This window comes from Tupaia chinensis, unplaced genomic scaffold (assembly GCF_000334495.1).
Source record: "Tupaia chinensis unplaced genomic scaffold, TupChi_1.0 Scaffold000234_1, whole genome shotgun sequence".
Classification (NCBI taxonomy): Eukaryota; Metazoa; Chordata; class Mammalia; order Scandentia; family Tupaiidae; genus Tupaia; species Tupaia belangeri.
Window position 1 is genome coordinate 989,143 of NW_006159712.1, and position 16,375 is coordinate 1,005,517.

General features: G+C 44.2%; 1 protein-coding gene across 1 annotated transcript in view; it reads right to left on the reverse strand.

The window, feature by feature from the left end:
* GABRP (gamma-aminobutyric acid type A receptor subunit pi) overlaps positions 1–16,375 on the reverse strand; it is a 27,188-nt gene that overhangs the window by 3,299 nt on the left and 7,514 nt on the right. The window contains exons 4-8 of the mRNA XM_006148352.2: positions 13,343–13,410; positions 12,132–12,349; positions 10,527–10,609; positions 3,532–3,669; positions 792–944 (exon numbers count right to left, since the gene is read on the reverse strand). Coding sequence (XP_006148414.1) covers positions 792–944; positions 3,532–3,669; positions 10,527–10,609; positions 12,132–12,349; positions 13,343–13,410 — 660 coding nt within the window. The remainder of the gene's footprint in view (positions 1–791; positions 945–3,531; positions 3,670–10,526; positions 10,610–12,131; positions 12,350–13,342; positions 13,411–16,375) is intronic.

Genomic DNA, 16,375 nt, shown 5'->3' on the forward strand with positions numbered 1-16,375 from the left:
CCCCCCCCAGGGGGATTGCCATGCCACAATCCCTTCTCCTCCATTTTCCTTTTGGGATCTTGAGCACACATGCACACACACCCAGAGTGAGTTTTAAGCTGCTGAGTTTGGGACTCGAACTGCAGTTGACTGTGGGAGTCTAGCAATGTAACCATTCCCCCCAGTGTGCTTTATAAGCTGCTGGGGCCAGGATTAGAACTGCACAGTTAGCCATATGGGATCCAGCACCCTTAACCACCAGGCTACGTGGCCTGCCCCTGGTGTAGTTTGCTAAATATTTCATTTTCTGTCTTCTCCTTAGAGGGGGGTGATCAGTACTCAAAATAAGAAACGATCTAATCGCAGTTATTCTTTTCTGTCACTGTAAAAAAATACGTTAAAAAATTCATTACTTTCTGGACCAGCAGATGGCATAATACTCATGTCACTGGACTCCCACATGGCTGACTGCAGTTTGAGTCCTGGACTCGGTTGCTTGAAACACACCAGGCACATGTGTGTCTGTGCCCAAAATCCTGAGAAGAGAATGGAAGAGAAGGGATTGCAGCGTGGCCATCCCCCCCCCCCCCGTGGCCATCCCCCTGGGAGGGGGAGTGGGTTGATTTCTTGCTTTCTGTCTCTGTCTTTTTGCTGCGTGTATGCGCCCTATAGCAAAAACCTCTCCAAAAAAAAAAAAAAAAAAGGAAAACAACTCCTAGAATTGCCTGCTAAATACCAATGAAAGCAACAGTAGAAGGGAGAAAATAAGGACCCAATTACTGAGTTCTTGGAAATGTGTTGAAGCTGCTTACCAATGCAGGTTCTTGCAGGAACTGAATCGAGAGAGATCCAAAATGAAACCCAGGATAACACCACCAGGAAAGTAGAAGGAACGTAGGTTTCCAAAATGAAATACAAGACATTCCTCCGAAGCTCAAATTGCAAGACCAGTCTTGTATAATTTCCTAACAGGGTAAATAAGAGAAATGGAATCATGTTCGTTCACATAGACTGGGTCCCCTTGGCTAGATTCACATTAAGCTCTCTGTTTTTCACCAACATCTAGTTAATTATGAACTGTCATTAGGGTCTCCACAGAACACATTGTTGCATAGAAAAGGATTCATGGAGGTGCTCATATTCTCCTCCTTGGGTCGTTCTCTCTCTCATAATATTCCTGCAGCACTGGAACTACAGATGGTAACTACACACTTACAATGATTAGACTTAAGATTTTTTTAAATGTTGAGATGGTGCAAAGGCCATGTGCATTCAGTAGAAGTCGTATTTCGAGGACCTGTATAACAGTCTGTGTTTCAGTGCTACTACACTATTCAATAGACTCTATGAGATGTTCAGCACTTTATTATAAAACAGGCCTTGTGCTAAATGATTTTGCCTAGGCTAATGTAAGAGTTCTGAGCACAATTGAAGTGAGTGAGCTAAGCTAAGCTAAGCTAAGCTAAGCATGTCTAGTAGGTTAGGTGTATTAAGTGCATTTTGACCTAGTATATTTCCAACGTATGATGAGTTTACTGGGACATAACTCTATCGTAAGTTGAGGAACATCTATACTGGTTTCCTTGATCTTTACCTTATAAGACAGTGAATCTTTTTGGGATGAGACTTGAATCTCTCAGTTCTGTACTCGCAAAGCAGTTGTCCAGTAAATACCTGTTTAATGAAGATGATCTGTGCCCGTGCATCTTTCAAGAATACTTTGGAATAGATCTAAGAAGCCTATTCACTATAATTTAATTTTTGATGATTTCATAGGTGCCCCAGATGATATAGTCCTTCAGGACCATCGTTGGGGGACTATCAGTATATTCCAGATATGGGAACATAAGCAACAGAGAGCTATTGTTAATGGACATCTGCGTGGCCAACAGGCTGCTGCAGCACAAAGGTAAGCCCATGGGTTGGAGACCACACTGTGCTTCTGCAGAGCTCCTATTCAGGGGCAGTAAGCAAATAGCCCGTAGAACAGAAGTGGTCAGCACTCGGCTGGAGGGACGGGTGAAGAAGTTATCTTCTGGGAATAGAAGTTTGGCTCAGAGTGGAAAAGGTGGGGGGAAAAACAGGGTAGCAGATAGGAGCAGTCTCAACCCCACGTCACCTCCAAATTAAAGCCTGGAATTTAAAATTATACTATCAAATGGATAAATGACAGAAGCATTCTTAGAAGAATGTAGTAGACAATACAAACATGCAATTTTAGAGCCTGATGAGACCCTAGAGATCACTCCATTGGTGAAGAAATTGAGACACAAGGCGTTTCAGTAACTTGAATAAGGATTCATAATTGATTTTAGAAGCAATATTAAAAATCAGGTCTCTTGTCCTTTGATTTATGAGTGTTCTATTAGTCTATACATCCTGCTTTAGTCTCTTAACTTTAAAAGTAGATGTTTCAAAAAACACGTAGAAGTAATGTTTGACCAAATAATGACCTACTCTTGTTTCTAAAGCAGCTGTAGGCTACCTGGAATTAAATAATTTAGAAAAGTAAAGCCATTTTTTTTTACATGAACTGAGATGGAGAATCCAGATTTGGTCAACTATGGCAGCATAACCAAAAAACTTGTTTTTTAAAAATTGTGGGGCCAGCAGGTAGTGTGGTGGTAAAGGGCGCTAGACTCCCACATGGTTGACAGCAGTTCAAGTCCCAGATCTGGCGGCTTGCTTTCTTACTTTCCCTCTCTCTCTTTCACTCTGTTCCTCTCCGGTCAAATAAATAAAAATAAAGTTAAAATAAAATAATTCTTAAGAAAATTAAATGTAATTTATATGTCCATTATAAAAGTAATACTATTTAAATTTTGGAAAATGAGAAAGGTGAGAAACACTTATCCTTCCAGCTTTTCCTTTACTCATAGCTTTCAGTTTCTAACTTTCATGGAGTCATGATCGTGTTCCACATAGGATTTTATAATGTCATCTAGGCTCAACCAAAAAGAAAATACTTAGCAATTCTTTCAGGATGCAAATAATGACGAGAATAAATATTCTTAATATTACCATGAGGAAGTGAAAAGGAAATACCAATTGCTTAGGTATAAAATCCAGTCTTTTGGAAAATATCTGTCAGAAGATGCCAAAGATTAAGAGCTCCAACCTTGGCGAAGGAAATGAACAAGTAATTCTCCCTGCTCAGCTTGCTACATGAGTATGTTTATGCTGGCACTGTGGTTGTCTTCTTCACCTGTGAGCTCTGTTCTCACTTTCATTCTTTGGTGGCGGAGAACCAGTGCTCCAGTTAGACACACATGTGATTTTATGCACGTGGGAGGCCCAGAACTTCAGCAGTTACTGAAATCAAGCCAGAGATAAACAGTGCTAGGTGTCAGAGCCGACTCCGAGAGTCACTTCTCAGTGGGCGTGGAGCAGGGAGAAGCACTCAGCCCTAATCCTAACCCTCCTCCAAGAGCCCCCACTCCTCACCTCTACTGGACCCCAAAGGGCTAAAGTGGAGATGCTCTTTCTGACTCAGAGTGCAGCAATCCACCTCAGTTCGCTTATTTTTATTTTCGAGTTAGTCACGTGAGTTACCTGTCTCCTGCTGCGACCTGGTGACTAAGGTGAAGTACCGTTGAATGGTGTACTGAGCAAGCCGCAGATTTTCTAGTCCACGCACAGAGTCGTTTCCCCTCAGCCAGGTGAACTCCACGTCATTTCCATCGTAGCCCCCTGGCAAATAAAACAGCCCTGGTAAGTGCATGGAGGTTGCAGGCTGAACTGAGCTGGAAAGTGTTATTGATAAAGACAGACAGCGTGAGCTCTGTCTTAGGTGTTAAGTCCAAGAGTGATTCCATGCTAAACTCGGTGTGATTCATCAAGTGAAACTGCCATGTCTATTCAGAACGAAGCCACCAGCTGGGACCATTGATTGAGAACGGGTCCTCTGCTTAGCACTGTATAGCCGAGGCAGATTATACATCTTTAGAAGTGGCTTCCCTTATTAGTTAAATACTTCCTGAACACATGTACATGAACGCTCAATGGCTTATGGCAGATATTGCCCCTTTAGAACAATCTAACAGCTCTGATGGTATTTTTCAGGACGTTAGAACTGATCCACTCATATTTCCACAGTGGCATAAATGTGAAAACCAAAACACTTGCAGTCACCTGCCTTCTTTGGTGTCTGTAAGTATGTGTATTTGCTAAATCTCAAAGCAGTGTGTTTGGGACGGCCCTTTTGCACAGTGGTTAAACACTGTATAGGAGCCTGGCTACCACGTGGGCAAGCCTGGTTGGAATCCAAACACTGGAGATGTAAAACACACACCATATGTGTGGACATGTGCCCCAAATCCTCAAAGGATGGAGAAATGCAGGAGAAAGGATTGCAGCATGTCCACGCCCCATTGAAGGGTGCTTTCTCTCTCTTTCTCTCTGGTGAGCACACATACCCTCTGGCAATAGATATAAAATATTTTTAAAATGCTATCTTATTAATATAGCTGATAGTAGTAATATGTTACCTTTTATTAAACATTTGAAATCCTTTATGCATTATGCTAGTAGTGTTTCTGTACACAGTTCTATATTTTTTCAGTCCTAATATGAACATTTAAAGAATATTTTCTGAAATGTGGATGCATCTTACATTATATATATATGTGTCAAGAGCTTTTTCTTTTATCCTATAATGCTATTTCTTAGAACTGAAGGACTCTAATAATTTTCTCACTTTATCCATATAAACTTTCAGATTAAGAGATATTGCCCAAGTCCCTCAGGATAACAAGGCAAGAGAGAAGCAAAACAAGGATTTTACCTCAGGAAGGTTTAATTCCTAAGTTCATGGGCAATAATGATACTACTATCTATCATTCACTAAGTAATTATATTTGTAAGAGCTGTATAGCATTATCACCCCATTTAATACTCACAAAATATCTCTGAGATTATAAATGGTTAATAAGGACATGAAAAGACGCCCAACTTCCTTAGTCATTAGGGAAATGCAAATCAAAACCACAGTAAGGTAGTACCTCACACCCACTTAGAGTGGCTACAATAAAAGAAGACAGACAATGACAGACGGCGAGGACGCTGGAACATTACTGGCACCACACGGTACAACCACTTCAGAAAACAGTACCAGTTTGGCATTTCTTAAAAACTTAAACATACATTTACCATCTGACCTAGCATTCCTCTCCTGCGTCTGCCCTAGAGAAGTGAAATCACATTTCATCCGCCCAAAGACTTGTACACAAATACTCTCAGCAGCATCAGTCAGAACCACCAAAAGGTGGAAACTAGCCAATGCCCATCAACTGATGAATAATTAGATAGAAAGTGGGACATATATCCATACAAAGCAATAAAAGTAACTGCCTACAGCACAGCTACTACGTGTCTGAACCTCGCTAACGAACTAAGTGAAAGGAGCCGGACGCGAAAACCCCTATACTGTATCGACGCTGTTTATGTGAACTATCTAGAAAAGACAAATTTGTAGTGACAGGAAGTAGATTAGTAGTTGCCTGGGAGTGCAGAGTGACTGGGAATGCAGAGTGACTGCAAATGCGCTGACAATGGCCTGTGGCAATGGTTGTATGACTCTGTAAATTTACTAAAAATCTTTGACTTTTCTGCTCAAAATGAGGAAGTTTTATAGTCAGTAAATTACACCTTCAATAAAGCTGTCAGAACACAACTCTTGGAGTCAGGTGCTATTATTTTTCCTACTTCACTGATGAGGAAACTGAGGTTCAGAGAGGTTAGCTACTCACCCAAAGTCATACATCGAGTGATGGGAAAACACATTGGTCTAGTAGCTGTGACTTTCAAGTGTTTTTAAAAGACTTATTTCTTCTATGAGAGAGAGAGAGACAGAGAGACATCACCCCCAATAGTGTCCTTATGTCATGACCTACCCCCAGCTTCAGCCAGCCCTGGATTATGGCATGCGAGTACCCAGCATACTCAGGAGGCCTTGGACACAAACCTGAAACCTCCCATGTGGGTCAGCCTCAAGGAGCCATGCTTCCTACCACTGCACCACAGCCTGGCCTTAACCACAAAGCAACACTGCCTTTACTTTCAAAGGCTACAAGGAAAGGTGATGGGATTTCTGGGTAAAAATGGCTAGTGGGCTTTCCCTTGGAAGCACCCAAAAATGTGCTAAAGCTAGCTGTCCAAATCTACCTAGAATCCCAAAGAAATAAAGATAGCTACAAAAGTGAGCAGTATGAGTTGCTACTTGGACACTTTGCTTTTACAGTTAGTAAATGTTCATGTTATTATAACATCTGCTCTCTGTCCCTGGATGGATGTGGGCAAGTGTAGGCTGGTATCAATTCTCTTCTAGGGATGCACTTGGAATAAGCCCTTAGTAAGGTTTCTGTACCCAAATAACCGCTAGCAAACATTCCTCCGCTCACTGGGAATGGTATTTGAGCAAGCAGAGTGCTGAAGTTTCTTGGAGAATTTTGCTCCTGGGATTTGAGATGAGCCCAGCCACGACATGTGCAGGGCAATTACTTTTACTGTGTGGGACTGAAAATGAGGTTTTTTTTTTTTGGATAACCTCAAGTTTTATTCTCCACCAAACAGCTGCCTTGCTTCAAGAAGGTTTTGCATGCACTTAATCAATAAGATAATTAATCTGTCTCAGTCTTTAATTAAATGTCTGGTTCTGAAAAATGGCTCTGCCTCCTAATGGTGGTGCGTCTTGGCTGGTGCCTACTGTGTCCTTCTGCATGGAGCGCTCACTGGTCTCCGCTAGCTTCCCATCCCCCCACTCAAGCCATGCTTCGGTGCCTTAATAAATCAGCTCCGGGATAGCTTTCTGTCACAGGTGCCTCAGTGTGGTGGGTGTTTCAGAGTGGTTTACCAAGGAGTGAGGAAGATTATTTAACAATGCCACGGAGTTCATTTGACATACCACAACACACAGTAAATTCTCATTTTTTATTATAAGCAAATTCCAAGTTTATGGTTTAGCTGCTCACGTGTTGGGTGGTCAGAAAAGTCACAATGCTTTTTTGCGTAGAAAAACAGAAAAATCCGTCATGACTTTCCTGACAACCAAATACTAGCAATAATGTTTTCAGTTTTTAGTTAAAAACAAACAAACAATAAACAAACAACAAAAAAAACCTGGCCAGAGGATGTGTGTGCTTGTCAGAGACAGAGAGAGAGAGAGGAGAAAGAAAGAAAGAACCACCTGGCATGGGACAAGGTCACACTGCAATCCCCTCTCCTCCATTTCTCCCTCCTTTTGGGATTTTGGGCACAGGTGCACATGCTGCTGGTGTGTATTTCAAGCACTGGGACTTGGACCATACAGTCAGCCATGTGGGGTCCAGGCACAGGTTGGCTCTGCTGTTTTAAGCTTTATATCTATCAATTTATCTCTTTTAAAAGTTGGAAGCAACTGTGTGACATATGTCAACGAATGCTTTGCATATTTACCATTTCTGACTTCTGCTGTGTTCCTTCTAGCTTCTGTGACTTAGCAGAGTCTGTGGCCTACTCCTTGTCCTCCTGGCCCACTCCAGCTATTTCCTCATGTCTCATTTCAAGTGGTGCTTCCCCTAGGAAACTTCTCATTCCCCCAGGCTTCCATAATACCACTGTCTTTTGGAAAGGGTCTTGCTGTATCGCGATCCTCCAATTTAAGTCTCCTGAATAGCTGGACTACAGGTGCTCACTGCCATGCCTGGCTTTCAGGGTGGGCTGGGAACTGAACCCAGACCTCCCATGGGACCTCAGTCTTCCAAGCAGCAGCACCTACTAGTGTGTGCCACCAAGGCTGGGCCACCATTCCTTTTTTATTGTTATCATTTGTTCTGTTATAATTATTTTAAGTCTTCTAGGCTTTATTAAACTGTAGACTTCTTGAAGACTAGAAATTCGTTTTTCTCTTTGCATTGTAAACACCTACCACAGAGTCTAACACTCAATAGTCATTTAGCTGTTGAACAGAGGAATCATATGCATTTAAATAAGGACAGACATACGGAGCTCAGCCAACCATTCAGACTAGCTGGTGACTTATTGGACAATATGTAGAACTAAAATACTGAACTGAAATGAAAGATGTACCTTAGGACACACAGAAAGGGAAAATACTGGCTTTGGTTGTAATGGAGAGGAACTAGCGTAGGAATATGTTTGGGACCACTGTGTGATAATCACATTGTAATTCACTTTAACATTCTGGCAGGATTTGGGAAATCCTAAAGTATCACATGGTTATTCAATTTAGGGAAAAAATGATAATAAGTGGGCACTGGAGAAACTGGAAAGAAGTTATTAAAAGCTTTTCATTATCCCCGTATTACCATTTAAAAGCACTTTATGGTATGCTTGGAAAAAGATATAGCTCAGATCACAAAGAAGCCACGGAACAAGTCCTGCATGGCTCTCCAGTTATGGCTGTTAGTTAGTGGACATTCAGACTTTGAACTCAGTCTACCTGGGTTCAAGTCCCAGTGTTGGCTATTTCCTGGGTCCCCTTGGGAAAGTTACCAAATTATAATGAGCTTCAATTTCTATATATGTACAATAGGAAAACAATATTTATCTCACAGGATTATTTGAAAGGTATTTACTATAGTGCCTGGCACATAGTAAGCAATTGGTAAACAAATGCCTTAACACTTATTTTTATGAACATTTTTTTGTCAGAGAGTATGTGTACTCACTAGAGAGAAACAGAGGGAGAGAGAGAGCAAGAGCGAGAGAGAGAGAGAGAGAGAGAGAGAGAGGAGCACCCCGGTCCCCAGTGAGGCATGGTCACATCATAATCCCTTCTCCACTTCCCCATCTTGTTGGGATTTGGGGCATACATACACATGGACTTAGCCTGTTTTTCTCCTTTTTATTTTTCTATTAATTTTTTTCTATAGGGCACATGTGCTGGCTAGAGACACAGAGAGACAGAAAGAGAGAGGGAAGTGAGAAAGTATCTTCCAAGGGGATGGCCACATCACAATCCCTTCTCCTCCATTCTCTTCTCGGGGTTGTGGGCACACAGATACATGTGCCTGGTGTGTTTTTCAAGCCACCAGGTCCGGGACTGGAGTAGTACAGTCAGCCATGTGGGATCCAGCCACCCTAACCTACACACCATCTGCTGGCCCCAACACCTGGCATATTTTCAAGTCACGGGGGCCAGGATTCTAACCATTGCCAGCCATGTGGGATATGGCACCTTTGACCACTAGGCTATGGATCTGGCTCAACATTTTTTATTATTGTGGTTATTAAGGAGGCCACGGCAATAGCACATCAAGGTCATAAGCCATATTTTGCCACCTCCCACCAGTTTTTCTCCTCTAGCCTCCCTAGTGCCATGGATAGTGAAGTCTTGCTAGTAACTATAGTGTTTTGCACTAGAGAAACGAAAAAACAAAGCTCTTCTAGAACTAAAAGGTAATCCTGGGCATGCTTGCTGACAAATGAAAAGGACACTGATAAAAGGTCATAGGCCTTTTATGACCTCTTTATCTGCTTCCAGGGGCCTGTGGCTGGAGTGAGGGGGGTCGGGTGAAGACCGTGATTATAGATTAATTCATGAAGAACTCAGCTGGGGTCATGGTGTCTTTGAGAATTGGTAGAGAGATAAATGGCCTATGTACCATGTTTACAGTTCAGGTATCAGGGACGAGTCTAGATCCATTTTCACTAAAATATGTTTTATAAAATAGCCCCACAGAGTATTTTCTTTTCAGTAGAGGTTTTTGCCTTAGGGCACGTATACTTGCCAGAGAGAGAGAGACAGTGAGAGGGAAAGTGAGAAATCCCTCCACCACCACCCCACCCCTCCAGTGAGGATGGCCCTGCTGCAATCCCTTCTCTATCCTCCTCCCAGGATCTTGAGTCTACATGCATACGTACCCCACATAAGTTTCAAGTCACCAGGTCTAGGACTCAAACCATGGTGGGCCATGTGAAAATCCAGTGATGTAACTGCTATGCCATTTGCTGGTCCCACTCACAAAAAGTACTTATGCAACAAGATTTTATGCTTAAATAAATTCAGGAAAGGTTTCTATTCCTTCTGGGAATTTCACATAGAATTAGCTTATTAGAAGCTCTTAAAACCTCTTAAAAGTTCCATAGCAAAGAAGATGGTTGGTATTGTAGACTTTGTGGGTCGTGTGGTCATTGTCACAAATAACTGACTGTGACATCACAGTGGAAAGCAGCCCCACACAGCGCATAAATGAAGAGCCCATCTCTGCTCTAAGGAAACTTTACTTACAGAATCGGGTGATGTGCTGGTCTGGTACCTGGGCCATGGTGTGCTGGGCCCCAGTCTAGACCACTAACTGCCCTGGAACGATTCCTTTCCTTCTGTGACTACTTGTGAGTGGAGATATTTGGTACTACTGCACAGTCGTTCCTCCTCAAAGATGTAATGTTAGAAGACTTTTCTTTGAGGAGTCTCTAAACCTGTCTGGAGCTATAGTCAGAAGGGTTGAATCCCTTGTGAACCAACATCTGTAAGGAACATTCTTCATGTCTGCTCAGATCTAAGTCACCCAGGAAAATCATCTCAGGGGCTTCTAGGCTATACTCACAGCTTTCCAGCTGCAGCTTGCATGTCTGTGTGTCCATGGGGTATTTAGACAGATCCATGTTACAGGCAACAGTTGTCGTGATTCTAAGAGGAAAAAGAGGTTTTGAAAAGTGTTATGAGGAAGCTATAGAAAGTATACATTCTCTTCTAGGGGCCACCCCAAGAAGACTTTCACCCGGACTCTAGCAATGAGCGTGCGGCTTGGAGCCTGCATCCAGAGCATCCTTGAGGTGTTCTGCGCTGAACAACACCTGGAGAGTCAGTTAACGACGGGTCCAGAGTGGAGGAGGCAGGGACCTTGTCAATGCAGAGGAACAGTGCCCAGCAACATCACAGAGCAGGCCCACTCACTGGCTTGTCTCACAGACTCTCGTTTTCAGTCTTGCATTGTAATCTTTCTGACAAGTCTGTGTGGGGCTGGAACAGTGCTCACGGTCGCCTCACGGTCGCTATCGCCACCATTTGACAAGACTTGGGGGCATACTTAGCCCACATGGCTCTGAGGGTCAGAGCTGGGACTGCAGGCCAGGGTTCCTGGCTGAGTTCTTCTCACAGGCCCCCACCTTTTCGAGGGCGTCAGATCGCAGAGAAAGTCGAGGGCACTAGGCACTGTGAGATGTTTGGGGGCTCAACACTCAGAGATGGTCAATTAAATGTCAGGTAAGCCTTCACAGTGGAGACTTCAGTCGCCAGGTCTTTACCTTCCTTTTTCTTCGGTATCATGTTTCCTTAAGCTGTCTACGTGATAAGCACCGTGCTAGGTATTGGGGGACGATGGCAGTACTTACTAGCACAGTGCCCTTGAGGAAGCACGTGCTCCTTCAAGGGAGACGGAGAATAACAGCTCCTGTTTACAGAGCACTCACCACAGGCAGTCCTGAGTTGAGTGCTTCCCGCGCTCGCACTGTGCCTTTGAACAATTAATCCTATTAACCAGAAAATACCAGCGCTCTTCAAAAAGTTCATAGGAAATGCATATCATGAAAACACTGTGCATGGGTTTCAAAATTTTCTTAAACAAAAATAAAGTAATTCCATTTTCCCAAGAACTTTTTGAAGTCCCCTTATATTGTTATTCTCATTTCACTGCTGAAAAAACCAAGACTTTCTTGAGAGAGTCCAGTCACTTGCCTAAGGTCACAGAGTCCCAGGAAAAAAAGCTCCTTGAACGGGCCCCTCTGCTCTTACCATCGGCCTCGCTTCTTCCCTTGCTACCGTCTCTCTACCTTTGAAGACAGCGTTCAGAATCATGTGAGCGTGTCCTTCACCATCTCCCCCCACCACTGGCTTATTCCCGAGCTCGCGCCCCAGCACCTGGAACTTCTGCTGTTTACAGGTCTGTGTCCTGAGGATGGAGCAGGGTCTCACTCTGCCCCGTACCCTCAGTGTCCAGCACAGGGCCTGGCACAGGGCGGGTGGATGCAAGTTAAGCCAGACTGATTGGGGAGGGCCCTTCTCTTACAGGGCCAAGATTCAAGGGGGTAAGGTGAGACATATGAGACCACAGAGTGGCTGTTTTAGAGCTGGTTAAAACTACCTGGCATGCAACTGTGCCTTTTTTCCCAGTGCTTCCCCTCCCACCCTGAGGTGGCAGGTGGCCATGTACCTGAGAGCGTAAAGGACCGTGCCATTGGAGAAGAGGCGGATGAGCCTGTTTCCCACAGTGACCTCGTGGAGGAAGGACTTCTTGGATTCTACGATGTAAGTGTCTGGCACCCAGAGGAACTCCACGAGGCGGGCATCCAGAGTGAAGCTCTTGTTCCCTTCAAAGACCAGCCGCTGGTCTGTCCAGCGCTGTCGGAGGTATATGGTGGCTGTGTAGTCCTGGGAGAGGCAGGGGGGGAGTGCGTGGGGATGAAGAAAGACTCGGAAATTTCTCTCCACTCCACTTAGCAGACAGAACAGACTGTCTTATTTAGTCTAGGTAAGAACTTCTAGAGCCAAAAGGAATCCCCATGTTCAAGGCCTTAACTTAGCATGAAACTTGTGCTGCCCTACATCACAAGGGCCTCACCAAACCGTTGAAGTTTTTGGGAAGCTAAGTGCTTGTGTTGTCCAGGATTTACGTGGACTACACAGTGGGCCCTCTTGGAGAACTGCCTTTGGTTTGACCTTGTCTTTGATGTATCATTTTTAATTTTAAGCTTATTCATTTATTTCTTCCATGAGACACACACACACACACACACACACACAGAGAGAGAGAGAGAGAGAGAGAGAGAGAGAGAGAGAGAAAGAGAAAGAGAAAGAGAAAGAGAAAGAGAGGGCCCCCAACAGTCTCTTCAAGCCATGATCCAGCCCCAGTCTTAGCCAGGCACCAACATGGGCACGTGTACACGCCTGGTGTGTCCTGCAAGACCTCAGGACACAAACCCAGGACCTTCCCATGTGGCCTCAGTGTTGCACAGCATTGTGTAACCACTGTGCCATCACGCTGGCTCTAGTGTCCTTTTAAGTGGGAGGACAGTTGAGACGCACATCTGATTGTTTTTATCAGCTTGTCTACCCCTCTACGAATGACTACCTGCTCACCAGCCTCCCTCATTATACTTCGGTTCTTTTTTTTTTTCCTCAATTTTTATTCCTCACCAATGTTCCCACTCCATTCATTGGTTTCACTTCTTCTGACCTTTGAATCCATTTTCTTCCTGATATTCAGGAAATCCGTTCTACAAGAATCGTTTGCTGTCTTTAGCTGGGGGATAGGTCTCTAACTTTCGGTGTCTCTGTCTCTAGTGGAGGAGGGTCATAGTCCTTCTTTTGTTTTGAGTAGCTAGACAGCGGTTCCCTGTTACATCCCAGGAGTGTGACACTTACCATGTTACTCTCTGAAATACTGGAAATACTTGCAACGTCCAGAGTCAGCGCTATCTGAACTGGTTCTCCTAAGAATGAAGAAAAAAACAAAAGACGCACACAGAAACACCAACATAAGAGTTCCTAACACTATACTGGTGCATTAAAAAAAGTGCTATTGATATATAAAAAATAGGAAAATTTAAACAATAAAAAAGAAAAAGCTCATTTCTATCATCTTTCTCTCACAATCTACTATGTGTACAGTATCCCTCCTTCTTGATCAAAAATATGCATGAATGCATAGTTGTTTTAATCCATAAAAGAGACCACACTGTATTAACTAGTGCATTTCTTAAAGAAAATAGTGGAGAGAGATTTGTTTCTTCTTCCATGGAAGATTTCTTCTGTGGTGCTTGCAGGGGACCCATTGCTTAGAAATGTGACAGGGAGCAGATAACCTGCTCATGCACTGTGTCTTGTTTCTCACTTCGACCAAGTCAACCTACCACCATATGGCATCAAGACTGCTCGTGGCTGAGCTCTGGCTGACCCCTGACTTTCCCTCCTCTTCCTTTGCTTTCCAGAAGCCATAAACAATTTAGAATTGTGGCAAGGTCCCCCCCATGGTCATGTATACACACTCTGTTAGACCTCAATCTCGAAACTCAGCAGATGAATCAAACTTTCGAGAGAAGCAGTCCCAGCTCTAGAGACCGAGGTCTCTTTCAGAAGCCAGGCGAAGCCAGCCAGGGAAGTTTACTCCTCTTACTCTACTAGGATCGTGGAAGAGCAGCCCTGAGTCTGTGAGATGAGAATTTAGTCTCTGCTCTGTTGTATGCCAGCTCTGTGAGCTCTCGATAGGCAAAGTTGCTAAACCTCTCAGAGCTGCAGTTTTCTCATCTGTTCAGTGGGGACAGCACCAATAGCATGATAGGTCATAGAGAGGGTAAAGTGAGATCAGGGATGTGGCCTTATCTTTGCAGAATGGGCACAAGAGGGCACGTATGGGAAGGACCTGCCCAGGACGGCCAGAAAGCACCCATGAATGTCATCCACACAGACTCAGCACAGTTCATCATGTCATGACAGATGCATGGCGTTTCTCTTTCCTTTCCCCTCTCTTCCGTAATCCTAGCTAATTTTAGAGAAGAAACAACTTTGCTCACCAGGTTAATTGATGCAATAGCATTCTCTGGTGATAAATAGCTGGGAGTGCCTCAGGGGAGTGTAGCAATGCATTAACTAGGAAGAGGAGAGGCGGAATTTAAAAGAAGCTTAAGAACATCTCATCGGTATGAATCAGACACAGCAACCCAATTAGGAATCGAAGGAAATGAAGCCATAGAACTAAGTAGGAATTTGAAAATGGAGTTTTGGAGCCAATGCAATTAAAAATAATTGAGTATTAATACTTGATGGAAAGGGGCAAGAACTTTGAGGGCAGACCCTGGAAAGTGCTGAAGGCCTATGGTATTAAGTGGGTTTCTGTCCCTGAGGTAGCAAGGTGCAACTTCCAAGAGAGGAACTTCGAGGCAGAGAGAAGTGCTTGAATCCCATGCTGGCCACTTAGCCTTGTTACCTTGAGCAATTTACCAAAGGTCTCTGCTATAGCTTCTACTAGTGCTAGTATGGTTTTGAGTATTTGTCCCCTTCAACAAGCATGTTGACATTTAATTGCCATTGTAATAGTACAAAGAGGTGAGATGTTTAAGAGGTGATTAGGCCATGAGGGCTCCACTGTTAGGGATGGGATTGGTGCCATTATAAAAGGATGAGTTGAGCTCCCTCTTGCCCTACCTCTGACCATTATGAAGACATAGCAAGAAGATTTTTGCCAGATGATAGCACCTTGATACTGAGCTTCCCAGCCTCCAGAACTGTGAACCCCAATAAATTCTGTCCATTATACCATCCCCAGTGCCAGGCATTCTATTAGAGCAGCACAGCGCTAAGACAGGTGCCTGCTGCCCGGGGTTGGGCGGAGGAGGTTACAGCATCTATTTTAAGTGGCTGGAGCAGAGTGAGCCAGTGATCAGGGTTAGCTGCCCTTCCTGAAGAATGCGGGAAACAGAAACACACCGGAGTTCTAGTTTCGGGTGCTTTTTTGTTTAGCTTGTTTTCACATATTCTAGTCCTGGCCTTGCCTCAGTTGACTTTTTCTTGGACCAGAGCTTTCTCTTTCTTCCCCTTGAGTTATAAAAGTAAGCTGTGCTACCAGAGGGCAGCTTTCTCCTAGCAAAGAGGTCAAAGTCAGTTCCTGGGCAGAGTTCACGAGTGCTTGTTTACACATATTTGCTCTGTCCAGCTCAGTTCTAGAAAATCCTTTGGAGATACTAAAGCCCTCAGGGTCTTAGAAGCTGGGAGCACAGACAATGCAGAGAGCAGCAGCGCCACCAAAGGCCTCCAGGCTGCCGTCCAAGTGCAGGGTTTTTTAGGACCTAGAGTGTTGAAAAGCACAAAACGAGGGGTGTAAGGGGTTGTACTTTCTCCCCTTTTTGACTGAGAACTCCATGTCCATTTCTGCCCCAAGGTGCACTGGGCTTCACATGTCCTTTGCCCACTCCAGGCTCTCTGTTCCCAAAATGATCTCTTTAGACTCTGCCTCTTGTTGGCCAGTGAGCAGGCAAAGCGTAAGGGCAATGTCCTGGCTTAATTGTCTAGGGCTTGGGAGGCAAGAGAGATTGTCCAGTGGATCTAGCCAAGGTGTGCAGTCTCATGTGCTTGCCATTACTGTTCAGTATGGCCTGGGAACAGCAGGGGATGTTGACCCTCTCTATGTACCTTAACATAAGGGTCTCAAGTCCTAGTGGTGTGGTCCTAAAAGTGCACCTCTCGGCTCTCCAGCTGACGGTGTAACTGACCAAAGGCCCCAACTACTGAGCCCTGGAATATGGCACCACACTTATTCTGAGGCTATGCTTCTCATGGGGCAACCAGTGACAGAACCCAGTATGGATACTAAAGCAGGCCTGTTCCTGGGAATCACAGAGTGATAGGCTCCTCAATGGGCAACTTCCTGCTGCCCTTTCGGGAGACACTTAGAACTCACAG